This window comes from Podarcis filfolensis, assembly GCF_964270895.1.
Source record: "Podarcis filfolensis genome assembly, chromosome: 7".
NCBI classification, from domain to species: domain Eukaryota; kingdom Metazoa; phylum Chordata; class Lepidosauria; order Squamata; family Lacertidae; genus Podarcis; species Podarcis filfolensis.
The window spans coordinates 83,944,179-83,964,622 of NC_139603.1; the positions used below are offsets into that span (position 1 = coordinate 83,944,179).

Below are 20,444 nucleotides of genomic sequence, written 5' to 3' on the forward strand. Positions count from 1 at the left end.
AAACTAAAACCTTATGAGGAAATAAAAAAACCTGGTAAATGATTGGCTGCATTATCGTCAAATAAATGAAGTGTTTAAAGAAGAGAACAAGAAAAATGGATGTGAATATATAAGATCTAGGTTTGAATTGAATTTATTAAGTAATAAAGGAAAAATGTTGTCAAAAACGTATAAGTTACTTTTGGAATGGTATACAAAAGACGAAAAAGCTAAATCTATAATGATACATTGGGCAAAAGATATTGGGTATAACATACTTTTAGAAGATTGTGAAAGATTGTGAAATATGGAATAAATTTTACTGCACGCAGTTTGCTCAAATAAAATGTAATGAAAATGATGTACAGTGGTACCTCGGGTTACATACGCTTCATGTTACAGACTCCGCTAACCCAGAAATACTACCTCAGGTTAAGATCTTTGCTTCAGGATGAGAACCGAAATTGTGCTCCGGCGGCGTGGCAGCAGCAGGAAGCCCCATTAGCTAAAGTGGTGCTTCAGGTTCAGAACAGTTTCAGATCCTTGGGGGAATCTGATATGAGGAAAATGGAGGTTTTAAAAAATGACAGAGTTTTGAGTAGTTAGCAGTAGTTAGCAGTTGAGTAGTTAATATTTGGGAGTGGGGGAAAATCTACAGGAATTCCCCACTTTCCAGAAGAAACTTCTCATGGCTCTTATGTTACTGTATCCATTGGCTGCAATATTCCCTGTGTTTTTGTACTTTTTGGTATATGCATTATTATGTTAACCAAGTTGAGCATGGAAAGATAGAAGCATACTATGCTATTAATCAATAAATGAATATCACTCGATCAAGTCACAGAGTTGGTTACGGCTTTCCGCTTCCCAATGAACAGGACCACCTTTTATCAAGAGTACTTTCTGAAACAGTGAGACTTAAGGCAGCAATAAAGTCCTCCTAATTTTGCTGATGGCTATCTTGATCATCAGTAAAGAAACAGTTTCTTCTTGTCACATGATGTTGGCAAACTGATTAAGCGCAGATGAAGAGGAGAGGATAATTTACAGGACATCTTGAAGTCAGCTGGGTCAGTCTTACAAGTTTTCCTTGCGACTTGCGGATTGCATTGATTCCTGCAAATCCTTTGATTGCCTACTTTCTCCACCACAGAACGCTCTTACTCCTGCTTCCTCCTGCTCATGATATCTGAGCCACAGATTCTCACAGGTATGTGAACATATTTCATCTGCAAGGGTGGCAGGACTAGGACAGAATGAGTTCTGGAGATCTCAGAGCCTGATAGACTTAGTAGCTTCAGGGCCAACACTAAGGCTTTGAATGTCCCTTCCAAAACCCTACTGATGTTTGTCCCCAATCAACAGCAAATACAGTGGTTCCTCGGGTTACATACGGTGCAGTTTACAGACTCCGCTAACCCAGAAATAGTGCTTCAGGTTAAGAACTTTGCTTCAGGATAAGAACAGAAATCGGGCTCCAGTAGTGTGGCAGCAGCAGGAGGCACCATTAGCTAAAGTGGTGCTTCAGGTTCAGAACAGTTTCAGGTTAAGAACGAACCTCCGGAACGAATTAAGTACTTAACCCGAGGTACCACTGTAGCAGGTTTTCATGGGAATAAGCAATGGCACAAAAGAATCACCTCTCATATCCTTGCATAGAAATCACAGTTCAAATGGAAGTGTGGATTTTGTATCCAAAATCTGAGGCTGAGTGGTTTGCATGCAAAAGATTCCAGATTCAGTCTCTATCAGGTAGGGCTGGGAATGACACTGTCTGAAATGTGAGGATCTATTACCAGTCTTTTGAGGATGCTTTCCCTAGCTCAGTAGGTATTACTAAACTAGCTCAACAAATGATCTGAATTGGTGTAAGCCAACTTCCTAACTAAGTCAATATCAACAGACTTAATAAGTCACAACCAAGTGTCTTGATTTCAGTGGGTCAATTCAGAGTATGGCTTAATCAAATAGCATCCAAAGTATTGGGTTACATGTATATCCATCCATGTCATTAGGGAAACATCAAATGGCAGAGTTCCTGGCAGAGCCTTAGCTGTGCATAATTATAAATGCGCCTGACTCTATGCACAAATTCAGCTGAATGTGCAGTCACCGTAAAGATCTGCTTTCACAATCCTGCCCCCTCCTATGCACTTATATGCATGGTCTTTTATGGGAAGAGGACTACTATGACACATCGTCATATATTCAATTAAATAAGTTCATCCAGTTTAATGTCCCTCAGGAACCCTTCCTCCAAGGATCTTCCCCTGCTCCTAAATCAAAAGAAAATTGAGACGTTCCTTGATTGATGTCAGTCAGCCGCATATGCCCAACTATTGTAGCTGTACCTCTTGTTTCTTTTTTTTTTTAAAAAAAATATTTTTATCAGCAATTTCAGCATAACAAATTATCACACCATATAATTGCATACATTATTTCCCCCCTCCCTTCCATCCCTCCCTCCGCTTCCCCACCAAAGTCCTCCCTCAGCTCCTCTCTCTGATTTCTCAGTACATATTATTCTCTGCATGTTATAAAATTTTACATATCCTTACATTATCTATCTAACATGTTATCAACCAATAAATTTGTGTATGTTTATTCAAAACTTGCCAAGGAGTCCAGTTCATTTTGTTGTCTTTTTAAATAATTTGTAAAAAAGCTCCCATTCTTCCTTAAAGCCACAGTTGTCCTTGTCCTGCAATTTACATGTCAGTTAGCCAACTCTGCATATCTCATCAATTTTTCTTGCCACTGTTCTTTCATTGGGATTTCCTCATTCTTCCATCCTTGTGCTATCAAGACTCTTGCTGCTGTTGTAGCATACATAAATTAATTCTTTATATTTCTTGGCAGGTCTTGTACTACACCCCCTAACAAAAATGCTTCTGGTTTCTTTACAAATGTCGTTTTAAACATTTTTTTTCCAATTCATTGTATATCATTTCCCAATTTTTTAAAATTTCTCTACATTCCCACCATATATGATAAAAAGTCCCTTCTTTTTCTTTACATTTCCAACATATATTTGACCCTGTTTTATACATTTTTACGATCTGCACTGGTGTAATGTACCATCTATACATCATTTTCATATAATTTTCTTTAAAGAGAGAACAATCTGTAAATTTCAAGTTTACCTTCCACAATTTTCCCCGGTCCTCAAATTGTATATTATGTCCTATATCCTGTGGCCATTTGATCATAACCGATTTGACCTCCTCATCTTTTGTTTCCCATTCTATCAAAATACTATATGCTTTCTTCAGCAGCTTCACTTCTTCTTCTATAACTTCCTTTTGAAATCTAGAAGTTGTGTAACTAAACCCTTTCTTATTATCTTCCTTGTACATCTCATGTAGTTGCCTGTAATGTGCTCTGGCCATTACTGATACAGAAGACCACATGTGACTGTCCTATCTACTTGCTGCATTATGTCCAGATGGCATTCACATAGTGAGCATAAAAGAGGCCTGTTGGAATGCAGAAAACCAGTGGGACATGGTTGACTACAGGCATAAACTTTACAGAAGGATGACCATGGTAAAAACCCCAAAAGGCACAGATGAAACATTCCCAGTATTTTTGTACTCTTTTTTTGTACATCCGTTTTGATTCCGTTAACCTGATTGAGCATGGAAATATAGAAGCATGGTATGATTTTAATCAATAAATGAATTTCACTTGATTAAATCACAGAGCCATTAGCTGGTTCTCCCTTCCCTACCACTTGCAAACTAACTTTTCCCAGTAATTTCTTTCTGCAAAACTGAGACTTTTAGAGTGTAATCTCCACTTTAATTTCAGCAAACAGAACTCTGACACCATCAACATCACTTTATGTATTAATTTATCTATTTATTTATGATTTCTTTTTTTAAACATGATTTTTATTGAGTTTTCCAAAATAACATTTTGCATAAATTACACAAACTTCCTAACTACCATGTTACTCAAAGGAAGTATTGACCTCCCTCCCTGGATCCTGAGGTGGTCTCCTCAGCTTCCCTTGTGGGCAAGGCAATCCTGCTTCCTTCTAGAAGGACTCTTCAATCTGGCATCAAAGTTTGCTTTTAATGACACTCAGATTGTGCCTCTAAACATGAGTTGGTCTTTACCAATGCAGATGTTTGCCTCAGCCCAGTCTGTGGAATAGCAAGGATTCAAAGTCCAGCATTGCATACTTAACTGGATGTGATCTTTGCAGAGCCTTGCACTGCTAGAATTCCATATGTCTGTTGCAAAGTCTCACTGAGTGAATTTGACGATGGTGGTGAAGGAACATATCTGGTTTAGTGGCTTCCTTTAGAAAGCAGGAACAGAATGATGGACTAGATCTACCTCTGTTCTGCTCCAGAAAAGCTTTTCTTTTGTCATCAGGGACATAAGAAAGGAAAAACAAGTGTGGTTGCTTCCAGATGTTTTGGGCTATAACCCCACATGCCAGACTGTTGTAGCCTCAACAGCTGAATGGCTGACACAGGATACTACTAACTACTTTTAGCAGAGGTGAATGATTTGGAAACAGAATTTTGAATCAATAAGAGGACAGAGGAGTGAATGAAGAGCTCCGTCCAGATCAGAAAAAGTCGGTGTAGCCAAGTCAGGAGATGACCAGATGGTGAACTAAGTTTCAGCACTGGAGTTGGAGAAGAATGTAGGGCTTGTTTTCATTTGTGCCAGAGGAAAAAACATAACTGATGGAACATGCAAAACCAAGTGAAGAAAAGAATGCAAAATAAAGCCCCATCCTTCATGTTGCCTTCTCTGTTGATGCTATCAGGACACACCATAAGAAGGGAACAGCTGGAGAAGGCCAAAGAACCATCCATCCCGGCAACCTTTTCTCACAGTGGTCAAACAGATGTTTATGGGAAGCTTACAAGCAGGACCTGAGCACAACAGCTTTCCCCCCAGTTCTGATTTTCAGCAACTGGACTTCAGAGGCATACTGCCCCACACACAGGAGGCAGAATATAAATTTATCATCCATTGATGTGTTCAGTCCTCTTTTAAAGTCATCCAAGTTGATGGCCATTAGTATATATTTTGGGAGCAGATTCCACGGTTTATCTATCTACTTTTCAGAGAAGTATTTTCTTTTGTCTTTCTTGAATTGTCCAGCATTCAGATGAACTAGATGGCCCTGAGTTCTAGTATTACAGGAGAGTGAGAAAAATAATAATATGGCATTATAAATTATTATTATTATTATTATTATTATTATTATTATATTTGTATACTACCCTATACGCACCTATACCACCCTAAGTTTTTACATTTGCTATAATATTGCATGCTCTTAGTGCTTTTTCGTACATCCATAATTTCCAGTTTCAGGATGAAAATTTAGAAGCTTAATTTAGAAGCTTTTTATGATTCTATTCAATAAGTGCATTTCACCTGATCAATTCAGAGTCATTTTTTTCCTACTACTTGCAAGCCCACTTTTTGCAACAGTGGTATTCTAGGGTATTGCAAAAAATAATCTCCTCCTAAATTTGCAGATTATTGTATTGGCAATCCAGTGAGAATCGTTTTTGTCTTGTCACTGGCAAACTGATTAAGCATAAATGAAGGCAAACAGGCACATTGCTGTACATCTTGCCATGAGCATTGAATGTTTCCTCAAGACTTGGGAGTGGCATTGATGTCTGCAAATCTTCTGGTTGTTTATTGCAGCACAGGAATATCTATTGCTGGTTTTTTCTCTCTCCATCATGATATCTGATCCAATGTTTGTCACAGGTAAGCGAAAAGCTCAAGTTAGAAATTCTTGCCTGCTTATGTCCACTTTTTACAATAAAATGAATACTTCTAGCCATCTCTTGCTTATCTCAGTAAACCAGTTTCACCACTTTTTTCATTTTGTTCTGTGTTCCCCATTTCTGTTTTGCCTTTTCCAGTAGGATAGGGAGTGCGCTGAGCCTGATGTTGTACTAAATCAAGCACTGAGAATCTCCAAACCCATGGAAAAATCTAGTCCTAGCCAGGTTCCTAATTTGGCCAGTGAAACTGCAAAGGAACAACCCGGAGCCTTGGAGCAAGCTCCCCGTTGTTCATTGGCAAGTGGAGATGGCTCCAATGCGTGACCCAAAAATCTTTGTACCTCTATCAGCCAGGGGTGGGGAACCTCCAACCGATGGGCCAAATATGGCCTGTCAACCTTCTGCATTTATGCCATAACAACAACAACAACAACAACAACATTTTATTTATACCCCACCCTCCCTGGCCAAAGCCCGGCTCAGATCGGCTAACAACAGGAAAAATAGCACATTTTACATAAAATCACAGCTAATTAATTAAAAAACATTCTAAAATCAATTCAGAATCAAATTAATGGCAACCATTGGGCTAGAGGTCTGTGAGGATTACAGAAGAAAGGAGGGGGTCAGATTGTGCTTTGGCCAAAGGCCTGGTGGTACAGCTCTGTCTTGAAGGCCTGGCGGAAAGATGTCAACTCCCGCAGGGCCCTAGTCTCTTGTGACAGAGTGTTCCACCAGATCGGGGCCACGGCTGAAAAAGCCCTATCTCTGGTTGAGGCCAGCCTAACCTCCCTGTGGCCCAGGATCTCCAAGATGTTCTTATCTGAAGACCGTAAGGTCCTCTGTGGGAAATACCAGGAGAGGTGGTCCCATAGGTTCAAGGGTCCTAGTTTGTGTGAGGAAGAAAAGGTAGAGCTTGACCAAAATGGGCGTAACTAACCATGCCTGCAAAGGCCCCTTGTGTAAATTCTGAGGCACCTGAGAACCACGTGTGATGTCAGGTGATTGACAGGTGGACTAACAGCACCCCATCCCTTGTGCTCTGCAGGACAGAGATGGGAGAGAAATCATTTCAGAAGCCATGTAGCAGTATAGCTTCCAACTGGATTAAAAATGTTCTAATCTTCTGCATCCTCAGGGGCGGGGGGCTATAGGGCAAGAGGCTCCCACCACTCCTCTTCATCCAGCAATGCCCTGACATTAGGTTTGTTACTGAAGAGGTAGCCTGAACTCGAGATGAAACAGATGAGCCATTTCACCTTAAAAATTAACTCTCATAGTAGGAATTAACTCAAGAATTAACTCACAAAGACATGGAAGAGTAGGCTGAAAAGCTTTAGTTTCATCTTTATTCATTAACAAAGACTAATTCCACCCTCTCCACCCCCCAGCAGACATATCTACACAAGAAGAAGCGCAACAGCAACAACTGAGTAAAATGGGCAGTCTCAGCCCAATGTCCCTGTCTCCTTTCAGTGCTAAAGAAGACTATTATGAAGAAGACAATGCAACTTCCTTCTCCAACAATAGTAGTTATGATTATCCAGAATGGATTTTGGATATTTACCCAAATATATATATATATTCTATGCTCACAATTTTAATTTGCATTTTGGGGCTTTTAGGGAATGGGACTGTCGTCTGGCTGCTTAGCTTCTGCATTAAGAGGAACTCTTTCACCATTTACATCCTGAACCTCTCTGTTGCAGACTTGGGTATAGTCACAGCTAACTTTTTTATGGAAATGATTTTGTTTGCAACAGGAGAATATTATGGACCTCTGTATGATTTTCTACAAGATGTCTTTCAATTAATGTACAGTGCTGGTCAATATCTACTGACAGCCATCAGCATTGACAGGTGTGTGTCAGTCCTCTTCCCAATTTGGCATCGATGCCGCCGGCCAGCAAATTTGTCCACCACTTTGTGTTCCATAATATGGGTACTTTCTAGCCTTCTCTGTGGAATTAACTTCGCCCTCCGCCTGACTGAAAATGTGCACAGTATTACCATGAAATATTACCAGTATGCTGTGAACGGCATCCTTTGCCTCCTGCTCATGACTATCTCAACTCTAATTCTCTGCCTCAAGGTCTCCTTCAAATCGCAACAGCGAAGGCGGGGTAAAACTCAAATAGCCATCTTGCTTGCTCTTCTTTTCTTCATCATTTTTTCGTTTCCACTGAATGCCTATTATATCAGCCCTTATGTGTTTGATTCAGCCTCTCTCTTTTCTTCAATTTATGTCTACTTATTTGCCTGCCTGAACAGCGGTGTTAACCCTTTGATCTATTTCCTGGTTGGGAGGCAGAAGAGAGGCAGACATAAGAAGAGCATGAAAGCCATACTCCAGAATGTTTTCAAGGAGGAGGAAAGCTCAACAGAGGAAGCAGAGACCTCTGTTGAAACAAAGTGCTAATGGTCCCAAAAGACCATCACTTTTATCTAGTTTATACTATGACATTCTACATTCTACTAAGCAGATGTCTATAACTTCAGGTTGCATTTCCTGTAGCCTACTTAATTTGTATTCAGTATTCACGTCTTGCTTGAGCTTATATAGGTGAGGTTATAGTCTTTTCCTGTGACTGAAGACAGTTCCAAAAGCATTTGGCACAAACTCCAGTAATATGGCCAAAATTATATTGACTTGGAATCATAGAATCACAGAAATGTAGAGGTGGAAGGGACCCAGAAGGACATTTAATTCAAGCCCTGCAAAGCCACCATATGCCTTCTGAATTCCACTTTTTTTTTGGGGGGGGGGGTAACCTGAAAAATGAAAACCCTGGAACATGAAGAAGTTTCCTGTGCCACCTACTACTGTACTGCAACCTTGCAAAATCTTCCTTCCTGGATAGATACTTAAGGGTGGGGAGTTCCATGTTTTGAGCTCCTCAACAGAGAATGAGCAGAGCTCTTTATTAAAGTAGGAGGGCTTTAGTCAGTTGAGGTTGGTAGATTTGGAGAGGAAGAGATAATTGCCACTAACTTACAAAGCAGTAAGGACAGAAGGGGGAGGGGAGGCACTAAAATCAAGGTTAAGGCATTTGTGCTGCAGGTGGAGAGGACTAGAAATCCCATGATTTCCCCTGGGGGGGGGGGAATCCAATTATGTGAGTGGTGGAAGAAGTGATTTCTTCAGGCAGCTGAGTTTTGGATAGACAGGAGCATCAAGGAAAGAGGACATGTAGGAGAATGTGAACTGAGTTGTAACAGAGGAGCCATAGAGGAATGGAATGGCTTTTGCCTTACTGCTCAAGGGGAAGAAACTTGACGGACTAAATATCATGAGCAATGTACAGGGAAGAATCCAAAATAAAGAAAAAGCCCACCCTCCTATCCTTTACATCCCATTGATGCTGTTGCTACAGGACAGTAATTCTTCTTCTTAGGGGAACTCGGGTGTGGAAAACCTGCCCCCACACTGACCAGGTGGATACAAGGTTCCTCCAGTTTCCAGTGATGCTACTGCTATAGGACATCACCTTGAACAGTCAATGAAGGAGGGAGATCTTCCTAACTCTCCAGGATGCCTTTAGAAATTGTGTATATATATATATATATATATATATATATATATATATATATAAATGATGCTTCTTACTTTTCTGTAAACTGCTTTGAGATTTTCTACCATTAAGCAGTATATGAATATTATGAAATAAGAAATAAATACATTTGCAAGTATATCTTTGAGTTACTTGTGTACCCATGATGATGTTAACCAGCTAGAGCATAGCAAAATGAAGACAAAACATGACAATACTCAGTAAAAATAGTTCTCCTAGTTGCATCACAGAGTGTTGTCTGGTTCCTCATTCCCTGCAATTTGTTAATTTTTCTCAAGAATGTACTTCTGTGACATCAACCCTTATGAGGTAATAACCTCTTCCTATCTTCAAAATTTTGATAACTGTTGAAAAGAATATTTTTGTCACATGATGTGGGCAGAATTCTTAAAAAGGGTGGGTGGAGCCCTAAACGTCATACAGGGAACCTGAGGACATATCTGCTTTTATTCCCGTTGGGTTGCATTCATTTCTGCAAGCCTTCCTACCATCTACTTATTCCAGCACTGAGTGCTGCATTTGCTGTCTCCCACTCACCATATTGCTGATCAGCATTTTCTCACAGGTATGTGAACGTCTCAAGTTGATGTAGTTCATTTGCAAAAGCAGGAGGAGAACCATAGCTGAGTGGAAGAGATGTACATGGTTTGCAGCCAGGAAGACCCAGGTTGAATCCCTGGAGTCTTGGGATATCGGGTCACAGTATGGGAGCCAAAATCTGTCCAAGTAGTAAAGTAGACTAACCATCTGCCTCACCAGGTTTCTACACCACCAATACAATGTTATAAATAATCTCAATGTCAGGTTAATCAATACAGATGTTTTTCTAAGTCTCATCTTGCTGCTTGATCTCACATTGTTGGGGGTTCTATTTTTCTGACCCTATTAAAGTTCACAGGTGGTATGGGATGGTAGAGGAGGGGTAGTACCTCTGCTAGGGGACACGTTGAGCTTCTTCTGGGGTAGTTTGTCCACCTTTGGTCCCCACCCTGCCCTCAGCTCTCACCTGTGGCTCCAGAGAAGGAAAAGAGGAAATAGTGGGAAATGATAAAACAGAATGAAAAGAACATTTAAAGGCACTTTGCTCATGCTTGGAATCTAAATGGACATGGAACATAGACATGGAACACCAATGTAAATGTCAAAGGGTTTAGTGGGAATATTTGGTGATTGCAACCACAGCCAAGGAACAAAGAGGCATGACACAGAGGCATTTGGTTGAAGCAGTGGCGTAGCGTGGGGGTGCAGGGGGGCCAGCCGCACCGGCCACAACATCTGGGGGTTAGGGTTAGGGGGCGCAAATCCATGGGTTAGGGGGCGCAAATTACTTGCCTTGCCCTGGGTTCTGACAACCCACGCTACGCCACTGGGTTGAAGAAGAAGAAGAGTTTGGATTTGATATCCCACATTATCACTACCCAAGGAGTCTCAAAGCGGCTAACATTCTCCTTTCCCTTCCTCCCCCATAAAAAACACTCTTTGTGGTGAGTGGGGCTGAAAGACTTCAGAGAAGTGTGACTAGCTGAAGGTCACCCAGCAGCTGCATGTGGAGGAGCGGGGACATCTCAGGGATATCTGCAGGAGTCATTCTTCTGCTGTAGAATCACCTCCTAAAAGAATAGGGGGGGGGTGGCGTCAGTCCCTGATCTGGATAAATAGATGTCAGGTAAGGCTGGCATGTTTTGCCTCATTTATGGAATTAGTTTGAAAACCCATAACTGATATTTTTAAATGGAAGTACTGGTGGGCAAGAGAGAGTGGGGAGCTTTTTCTCTGATGGTTTCATGTCTATGGGACACTTTCCTTGTTGGCTCTGCTCCATCCTTTTTGAAGGCTATGCCAGCAACATTATTCAGGTGCGGGGGCATTTTACTGCTGATTTTACGAGTAATGTTTGTAGAATTTATTTGGATAAGTCCTTTGGAGTTTGGGGAGGATAATTTATTCTGTTACTTTTCTCAGTAGGTAAACTAGCTTGGATGATTTTTGTTCAGAAAGTCCACACATACAAACACACATGGATTTCCATGTCATAATCAGACCCCATTATACAGGTGTGTACTTCCCTGCCACCTCATTCTTCTTTACTTCCCTTCGTCCTGTTCTCCTTCTGGCTTGCTATTAGGATGAAAAAGACCTAGATTCCTTAGCAAAATTAGCTTCCTTTCTGTGTCTCCCTTAGTCTCCATTTCCTCTCTGGCAAGACCCTTCTCTCCTGGTATTTCTTTTTCTGTTACCTCCTTACCTCCATTTTCCCTTTACCATGCTTCCTCCCTCCTTATGCCCCAGGGACCCAGCAACATCTCCCCAACCATTTCCTTCAAACTTCTGTAGAAGTGTTGAGAGGCTTCAGAACCCTTTGAATTTTTCTGCAGCCTCGTTTTCAGTCTGTCTGAGCCCACCTGGTTAATTGGAACGCAACCCAGGAGGCAGCTCAACAGCCGTAGCCTCCATGATCTCCAGAAACCCAACATTTCACATGAAACCTTCCCTTTGCTTTAGGATACTTACTTCCCCCCTTTCAGTCTACAAAGTTTTCCATGTTGTTGTCGGCATTTGTCAGTCTCAGGAGACAATGGAGTGTGCCTTTGGGGGTGAAGTCAAACCAATGGAAAATCACAGCACCTGCTGTGGTTGTAGAGACTGATATGGGAGAGACCCATTTCACTGCAGGTGGGGCAGATGAAGGGATATGCTGTTACTTACATTGTCTGTACAAAACACAGAGTGACCCTGAAATCCTTCTCATATTTACTCCATTGAATTAGGGTTCACTCCTAACTATATATGTATAGCCTGTGACTGGGGCTCTTGACAAAAAGCCTTTCCCTCCTTGTCTCTCTCAGGCAACTCAAACTCCTCCACTGAGATATAAAAGGAGATAACACAATCGTGTAACTTTTTTAGCACCAGTATTCTGGGGGTTGTTGTTTTGCTCAACTTTTTGTTGTGCTATAGTCCTTCCAGACAGCAATAGTGTGGTAGCATTTGGGAAGTATGACAGGACAGCTCACAAAGCAGAATAAACTCAAACTCTTCTTGTAGGAAAATCATGCTGCAGAAAGCAGCCATGTCAAAATATTTAGTCTGCTGGGGGCTGAAGACACGAGTTTAATGTCAACTGTGAAAAATATAACTTGGAAAGAAAGAGATGAATAAGAGCGAAGGGATTTAAAAATGTTTTTTTTCTTCCTCTTAGTAAGGAAAACGGCTAAGGGATTCAGCCAAAAGCTTTAGAGCACTTTTACTTTCTTTTCTTCAGGAGGGGTGTGGTGGAACAAAGAAAGGGAGACTGAAATAGAGTCAAGAGCCACTGCAGAAGATAATTTCCCATCAAGAAAAGATTCCATGCACAGAAAGTCCTACCTTTGTCCAATCACATCTGTTTTCCAGGAAAAGAGAGGAGAGAGACTTGCAATATTCTGTTTCCAGAATTTCAGGGTCTCGGCCACAACCCAATAATGTCAGGGAGCGCTTTGTATTTAATAAGGGCAGTGGAGCAGCATTCATATCCTGTTAAAATGTTCATAGCCTTTAGTTGGTGTCCCAGTATGTCATGGGCAGGTTTCTATTTTCTCAATTTAGACACTTCAGCAATCTCCTGTGCATTCAGGAAATCACTTATCCAAGTCTCCAGAGACATATGCACTTTATGCTTGCAGGTGTTTTGAGGGCTCTTACTCATCCACAGAGCTTTGGCTTAGCCTGCAGAAAGTCCTGCATTCACTCAGGGGCAACTCAAGGTAGGGACAGGAATGATTCCTGCATATATTCCTGCTGGTCAGTGTCAGCAATCTGAGCTTAATGGTCTGACCTTGTAGAAGGCAGTTTCCTATATTTATTTATTCAGAGTTTTGAATGTATGCATGGCTTGAGAATTGATTTGTACTACTTTCAAGCCCTCTTTTAGCAAGAGTGACATTATAGGGCAGGCATAGGCAAACCTGGCCCTCCAGATGTTTTGGACTACAACTCCCATGATCCATAGCTAACAGGACCAGTGGTCAGGGATTTTACTCCCAAGACATCTGGAGGGCCCAGTTTGCCTAAGGCTGTTCTAGGGTATTGCACAAAATAATCTCATCCTAAGTTTGCAGATGACTATATTCACAGTTTCCTATTTTTTATTTTTTCAGAGTTTTGAAAATTTGCATGGCTTGAGACCTGATGTGTGTACGGTTGGGCTGGGTACAAAACAGACTGAAGGAGAGATGAAGACAAAGGAGTAAAGAAGCTTCACCATAAAAGTTGCCTTTGAGGAGCGGCATGAAGGGAAAGAAATATGTGAAGACACCAAAGAGAAGGAGAAAAAACTAAAAGAAATGATGTGATGTGTTAGTGCTGGTGCAAGACATTTTGCTGCCTGAAGCAGAGGACCAAATGTCACTCACAAACTCTTGCTGCCCCTTTTCCTGCCTTCATCCTTCCCATTCACCACAATTCTGCCATGAGAAGGGCCTTTCTTACCTTCCTGCACTCTCTCCTGCCATGCATAGAATTTGTGTAGCTTGCACCTGGGAGCAAAGAGGCTTAAGCGATTCCAAGCATCCTACTTTTATCCAAACAGAACTCTCTGCTTACACGTGGGAGTAGATTGGCTATATGTATTCCCTTCTAGGAGGTTTCCCAGAAAAGAATGAGGTCCTCTTGCTGGAAAAAGGTTTTGTACCCCTGCTATACCATCATCCTGCTCTTTCCAGCCCATTACCTGGGCTCTCTTTCCCCAGGCGTTTTGGAAATCTCCCGCGTGGGGAGCAAAATGCTTCTCTGTGCTTAAGACTTACTTGCAGGCTTTTGAAGTGTAATGGAGCCTTTCAAAGCACTTTTGTATATTTTACAAATGGAGCTGTTAGTGTGCATGATCACAATCCTCTAAAGAGCACTGTTTCCTCCACACATTTAGTCAACCATGGTGCTTCTCTTGAGTAATGTGGGGAAATCCTGCCATTTCTATCCATCCCCTCCTTTCATGCTCTGATCATTCCGTACATGGTCTACTAGGACCTTCTCCTCTCTAGACTTCTCAGTTCTCCAGTCTATCAAAAACTCAACTGCCATATCATTATTCCTATCACTCCCATCTTCAGATGTTGCTCATCAGTTCTATTCAGTTGCTTCCCATGCCTTTCCACCTCCAGGACTAATACTTCAATATGTGTAGTTGTTCATTACTAGAACCCACAAGGCAAACAGGAAATATTATAAATAGATCAGGATGGCTGAAAACCTGAACAGAAGAATTAAAACAAATGTAGCCCCATGTTTCAGAGAGCCAGTGTGGTGTAGTGGTTGAGAGCGGTAGTCTCGTAATCTGGTGAACCGGGTTCGCGTCTCCACTCCTCCACATGCAGCTGCTGGGTGACCTTGGGCTAGTCACACTTCTTGGAAGTCTCTCAGCCCCACTCACCTCACAGTGTGTTTTTTGTCGGGAAGGAAGGGAAAGGAGAATGTTAGCTGCTTTGAGACTCCTTCAGGTAGTGATGAAGTGGGATATCAAATCCAAACCCTTCTTCTTCTTCAACCAAACGCCTCTGTGTCATGCCTCTTTGTTTCTTGGCTGTGGTTGCAATCACCAAATATTCCCACTAAACCCTTTGACATTTACATTGGTGTTCCATGTCTATGTTCAATGTCCATTTAGATTCCAAGCATGGGCAAAGAGCCTTTAACTCTTCTTTTCATTCTGTTTTATCATTTCCCACTATTTCCTCTTTTCCTTCTCTGGAGCCACAGGTGAGAGCTGAGGGCAGGGTGGGGACCAAAGGTGGACAAACTACCCCAGAAGAAGCTCAACGTGTCCCCTAGCAGAGGTACTACCCCTCCTCTACCATCCCATACCACCTGTGAACTTTAATAGGGTCAGAAAAATAGAACCCCCAACAATGTGAGATCAAGCAGCAAGATGAGACTTAGAAAAACATCTGTATTGATTAGCCTGACATTGAGATTATTTATAACATTGTATTGGTGGTGTAGAAACCTAGTGAGGCAGATGGTTAGTCTGCATAGCCCAGTATTTCCTACTTGGACTGGTTTTGGCTCCCATACTGTGACCCGATATCCCAAGAGTCCAGGGATTCAACCTGGGTCTTCCTGGCTGCAAACCATGTACATCTCTTCCACTCAGCTATGGTTCTCCTCCCGCTTTTGCAAATGAACTACATCAACTTGAGACGTTCACATACCTGTGAGAAAATGCTGATCAGCAATATGGTGAGTGGGAGATAGTAAATGCAGCACTCAGCGCTGGAATAAGTAGATGGTAGGAAGTCTTGCAGAAATGAATGCAACCCAACGGGAATAAAAGCAGATATGTCCTCAAGTTCCCTGTATGAACTTTAGGGCTCCACCCACCCTTTTTAAGAATTCTGCCCACATCATGTGACAAACATATTCTTTTCAATGGTTATCAAAATTTTGAAGATAGGAGGAGGTTCTTACCACATAAAGGCATTCTTGAGAAAATTGGGTTAGCAAATTGCAGGGAATGAGGAACCAGACAACACTCTGTGATGCAACCAGGAGAACTATTTTTACTGAGTATTGTCATGTTTTGTTTTCATTTTGCTATGCTCTAGCTGGTTAATATGGCATTGGGTACACAAGAAACTCAAAGATATACATGCAAATGTATTTATTTCTTATTTCATAATATTCATATACTGCTTAATGGTGAAAATCTCAAAGCAGTTTACAGTTTACAGACATGTAAGAAGCGTATATATATATATATATATATATATATATATATATATATATGTATATGTATATATGTGTGTGTATATATATATATATATATATACACACATACATACAATTTTTAAAGGCATCCTGGAGAGTTAGGAAGATCTTCCTCCTTCATTGACTGTTCAAGGTCATAGGAACCTTGTATCTACCTGGTCAGTGTGAGGGCAGGTTTTCCACACCCCAGTTCCCCTAAGAAGAAGAATTACTGGGTTGGACTCGATGGCCCTTGTGGTCTCTTCCAACTCTATGATTCTATGATTCTATACTGTCCTGTAGCAGCAGCATTAATGGGATGTAAAGGATAGGGGGGTGGGCTTTTTCTTTATTTTGGATTCTTCCCTGTACATTGCTCGTGATATTTAATCTGTCAAGTTTCTTCCCCATGAGCAGTAAGGCAAAAGTCATTCCATTCCTCTATGGCTCCTCTGTTACAACTCAGTTCACATTCTCTGCCCATCTCCTACATGTCCTCTTTCCTTGATGCTCCTGTCTATCCAAAACTCAGCTGCCTGAAGAAATCACTTCTTCCACCAAGAAGTCACTTCTTGGACCTGTTGGTCCAAGTTTGAGGCCCGCCTCTTTTCCGCTGCATATGCTATTGCCTTTTTTGCCGCCCTGAGAGTGGGCGAGGTTGTAGTCGAAGGGGGCGCAAATGGCTTGATGCGTGGCCTCCTTATGGAAGACGTGCAGCTGTCCGAAACTAGTATGACGGTACGGATCCGTCAATACAAAACTGATCAGGCCGGTAGGGGCGTTCTTCTTAAACTCACAGCATCTGGGGAGCAGGGCCCATGCCCGGTCAAGGATACTAGGCTGTATCTTTGCCTCAGACCGCCCGGCCCAGGTCCGCTTCTGGTTCACGAAGATGGGTCACCCTTATTGAGACACCAATCCACAAGGGTACTCCGCAAAGCTATTGATGCTTGTGGTTTAGCTTCCCGGGATTATGCTGCACACTCTTTTAGGATCGGCGCTGCCTCAACAGCCGCGCGCTTGGGCCTGCCCGTGGATAAGATTAAGGAAATGGGCCGATGGAAATCCAATGCTTATAAAGGTTATATCCGTTAGTATACGCTCCGCTACGTTGCATCTACTTACCCATTTTTCCTTTCCTTTCATTCTCAGGTGTTTTCAGGAGAAGTGTGTGGATTTGTGGCCACAGTATAGTCCATTGGGCCCGCGTTTGGGCGGCCAGCTGTGGCCTTACCCCTTATCTTGGATTGCCACCTGGGGTGCGAGTTTCCTGGTTTTCGAGACGCAGCATACGGTGGGAGGAGCTTATGCCATTGTTGATGGAGAGAGTAGCCACGTTTGGCTCTCCTGACATCCTTATCATTCACTTGGGAGAGAATGACCTTGCTAATAGGAGAAGCGTGGACTTGTTGTGGAACATAAAAAGAGACTTGGAGGCGATCGTGGCCTTGTGCCCCGGAACAATGGTGTTCTGGTCTTCCTTCTTGAAAAGAATTGTTTGGCGCGGTGCGCAGAGCTGTATGGCCATTGAAAAAACCAGGAAACGCTTGAACCGGGCGGTAGCCTGTTGGGTACGCTTTATGAATGGCCGAGTCATTTATCATGACTGTACCCGGACCGGCGACCAAGCCATGTACCGGAATGACGGAGTTCATCTAACAGACATTGGGAATGACATCTATTTGGATAGCATCATTAGTAGCATTAGGGATTGGTTGCAGCTGTGAGGGTACTAGCGGCAAGCCCCTTTGCGGCTCGGTTGGCGGTTAGGCATTGGATTCATGTGTGTCAAGGGCTAGGTGTGGCCATCGCCTATGCTATCTACCGTGGGTTATTCCGTTAAAGGAATCTGGCGGTCGTGTATTCTGTCCGATGCCTGCTTGGCGGGAGGCCATGGCACTACCCTCGGTGACATCAGGGGTGAGCCTATAGTTGGATTAGCATCAACAGGCTCCACCTACTGTTGAATAAACCCACCTCCTATAGTCATCCAATGCCTAAGCCAATACCTTTTCACTGCTGTAATCAATAAAGTTGTGGCCTTTTCTTGCCCATTAACCTTATATCACGTGTCCTTGTGTGTTTATTTCACATAGCAGGGGTCGGGCCCTCGATCCACAAGCATCATTTTTAAAATATATATATATATATATATATACACAATTTTTAAAGTCATCCTGGAGAGTTGGGATGATCTCCTTACTTCATTGACTGTTCAAGGTGATGTCCTATAGCAGTAGCATCACTGGAAAGTGGAGGAAGCTTGTATCCACCTGGTCAGTGTGGGGACAGGTTTTCCATACCCCAGTTCCCATAAAAAGAAGATTTACTGTACTGTAGCAACAGGATCAATAGGATGTAAAGTATAGGAGGGTGGGCTTTTTCTTTACAGTATTTTGGATTCTTCCCTGTACATTGTCATGATATTTAGTCCATAAAGTTTCTTCCCCATGAGCAGTAAGGCAAAAGCCATTCCATTCCTCTATGGCTCCTCTGTTACAACTCAGTTCACATTCTCTGCCCATCTCCTACATGTCCTCTTTCCTTGATGCTCCTGTCTATCCAAAACTCAGCTGCCTGAAGAAATCACTTCTTCCACCACTCACATAATTGGATTTCCCCCCCCAAGGGGAAATAATGGGATTTCTAGTCCTCCCCACCTGCAGCACAAATGCCTTAACCTTGATTTTAGTGCCTCCCCTCCCCCTTCTGCCCTTACTGCTTTGTAAGTTAGTGGCAACTATCTCTTCCTCTCCAAATCTACCCACCTCAACTGACTAAAGCCCTCCTACTTCAATAAAGAGCTCTGCTCATTCTCTGTTGAGGAGCTCAAAACATGGAACTCCCCACTCTTAAGTATCTATCCAGGAAGGAAGATTTTGCAAGGTTGCAGTACAGTAGTAGGTGGCACAGGAAACTTCTTCATGTTCCAGGGTTTTCATTTTTCAGGTTACCCCCCCCCCAAAAAAAAAGTGGAATTCAGAAGGCATATGGTGGCTTTGCAGGGCTTGAATTAAATGTCCCTCTGGGTCCCTTCCACCTCTACATTTCTGTGATTCTATGATTCCAAGTCAAAATAATTTTTGCCATATTACTGGAGTTTGTGCCAAATGCTTTTGGAACTCTCTTCAATCACAGGAAAAGACTGCAACCTCATCTGTATAAGCACAAGCAAGACATGAATACTGAATACAAATTAAGTAGGCTACAAGAAATGCAACCTGAAGTTATGAACATTTGCTTAGTAGAATCTAGAATGTCATAGTATAAACTAGATAAAAGTGATGGTCTTTTGGGACCATCAGCACTTCGTTTCAACAGAGATCTCTGCTTCCTCTGTTGAGCTTTCCTCCTCCTTGAAAACATTATGGAGTATGGCTTTCATGCTCTTCTTATGTATGCCTCTCTTCTGCCTGCCAACCAGGAAATAGATCAAAGGGTTAACACTGCTGTTCAGGCAGGCAAATAAGTAGACATAAATTGAAGTAGAGAAAGAGGCTGAATCAAAACCATAAGGGCTGATGTAAAAGGCATTCAGTGGAAACGAAAAAATGATGAAGAAAAGAAGAGCAAGCAAGATGGCTATTTGCGTTTTACCCCGCCTTCGCTGTTGCGATTTGAAGGAGACCTTGAGGCAGAGAATTAGAGTTGAGATAGTCATGAGCAGGAGGCAAAGGATGCCGTTCACAGCATACTGGTAATGTTTTATGGTGTAACTGTACACATTTTCAGTCAGGCGGAGGGCGAAGCTAATTCCACAGAGAAGGCTAGAAAGTACCCATATTATGGAACACAAAGTGGTGGACAAATTTGCTGGCCGGTGGCATCGATGCCAAATTGGGAAGAGGACTGACACACACCTGTCAATGCTGATGGCTGCCAGTAGATATTGACCAGCACTGTACATTAATTGAAAGACATCTTGTAGAAAATCATACAGAGGTCCATAATAGAGTCCTGTTGCAAACAAAATCATTTCCATAAAAAAGTTAGCTGTGACTACACCCAAGTCTGCAACAGAGAGGTTCAGGATGTAAATGGTGAAAGAGTTCCTCTTAATGCAGAAGCTAAGCAGCCAGACGACAGTCCCATTCCCTAAAAGCCCCCAAATGCAAATTAAAATTGTGAGTATAGACAAAATATATGTTTCTCTGGACATATTCAAATTCCATGCTGGATAATCGTCATTGCTATTGTTAGAGAACCCAGTTGCATTGTCTTCTCCATTGAAGTCTTCTTTAGCATTGAAAGACGACAGGGCCATTGGGATGAAACTGGCCATTGTACTCAGTTGTTGCTGTTGCGCTTCTTCTTGTGTAGATATGTCTGCTGGAGGTGGAGAGAGTGGAATTAGTCTTTGCTATTGAATAAAGATGAAAGTAAAGCTTTTCAGCCTACTCTT

General features: G+C 42.1%; 2 protein-coding genes across 3 annotated transcripts; one reads left to right on the forward strand and one right to left on the reverse strand.

Annotated features, from left to right (window-relative positions):
• The first annotated feature begins 1,049 nt into the window (after positions 1–1,049).
• On the forward strand, positions 1,050–8,745 carry LOC310766169 (mas-related G-protein coupled receptor member H-like). Of its 2 annotated transcripts, XM_083622209.1 has the most exons (3): positions 1,050–1,189; positions 5,665–5,730; positions 7,142–8,745. In XM_083622209.1, exons 1-3 carry the CDS (start codon positions 1,162–1,164, stop codon positions 8,167–8,169), a joined length of 1,122 nt encoding a protein of 373 aa, XP_083478335.1. In that variant the 5' UTR covers positions 1,050–1,161; the 3' UTR covers positions 8,170–8,745. The 2 variants fall into 2 exon arrangements, with proteins under 2 accessions (XP_083478335.1, XP_083478336.1); XM_083622210.1 differs by lacking the exon at positions 5,665–5,730.
• A 10,598-nt stretch (positions 8,746–19,343) lies between these two features.
• On the reverse strand, positions 19,344–20,324 carry LOC310767390 (mas-related G-protein coupled receptor member H-like; the record flags this gene model as incomplete). The annotated part of the gene is made up of 1 exon (XM_083624260.1): positions 19,344–20,324. The coding sequence occupies one exon, from the start codon at positions 20,322–20,324 to the stop codon at positions 19,344–19,346; it is 981 nt and encodes a 326-aa protein (XP_083480386.1).
• Positions 20,325–20,444: the final 120 nt, after the last annotated feature.

Excerpts from the sequence above, each read along its gene's own strand:
- LOC310766169 (XM_083622209.1), top strand. The coding sequence starts at position 1,162 with ATGATATCTGAGCCACAGATTCTCACAG. Across the intron at positions 1,190-5,664 it reads TGAGCCACAGATTCTCACAG|CACAGGAATATCTATTGCTG; the intron begins GTATGTGAACAT and ends TGTTTATTGCAG. Across the intron at positions 5,731-7,141 it reads TGATCCAATGTTTGTCACAG|CAGACATATCTACACAAGAA; the intron begins GTAAGCGAAAAG and ends TCCACCCCCCAG.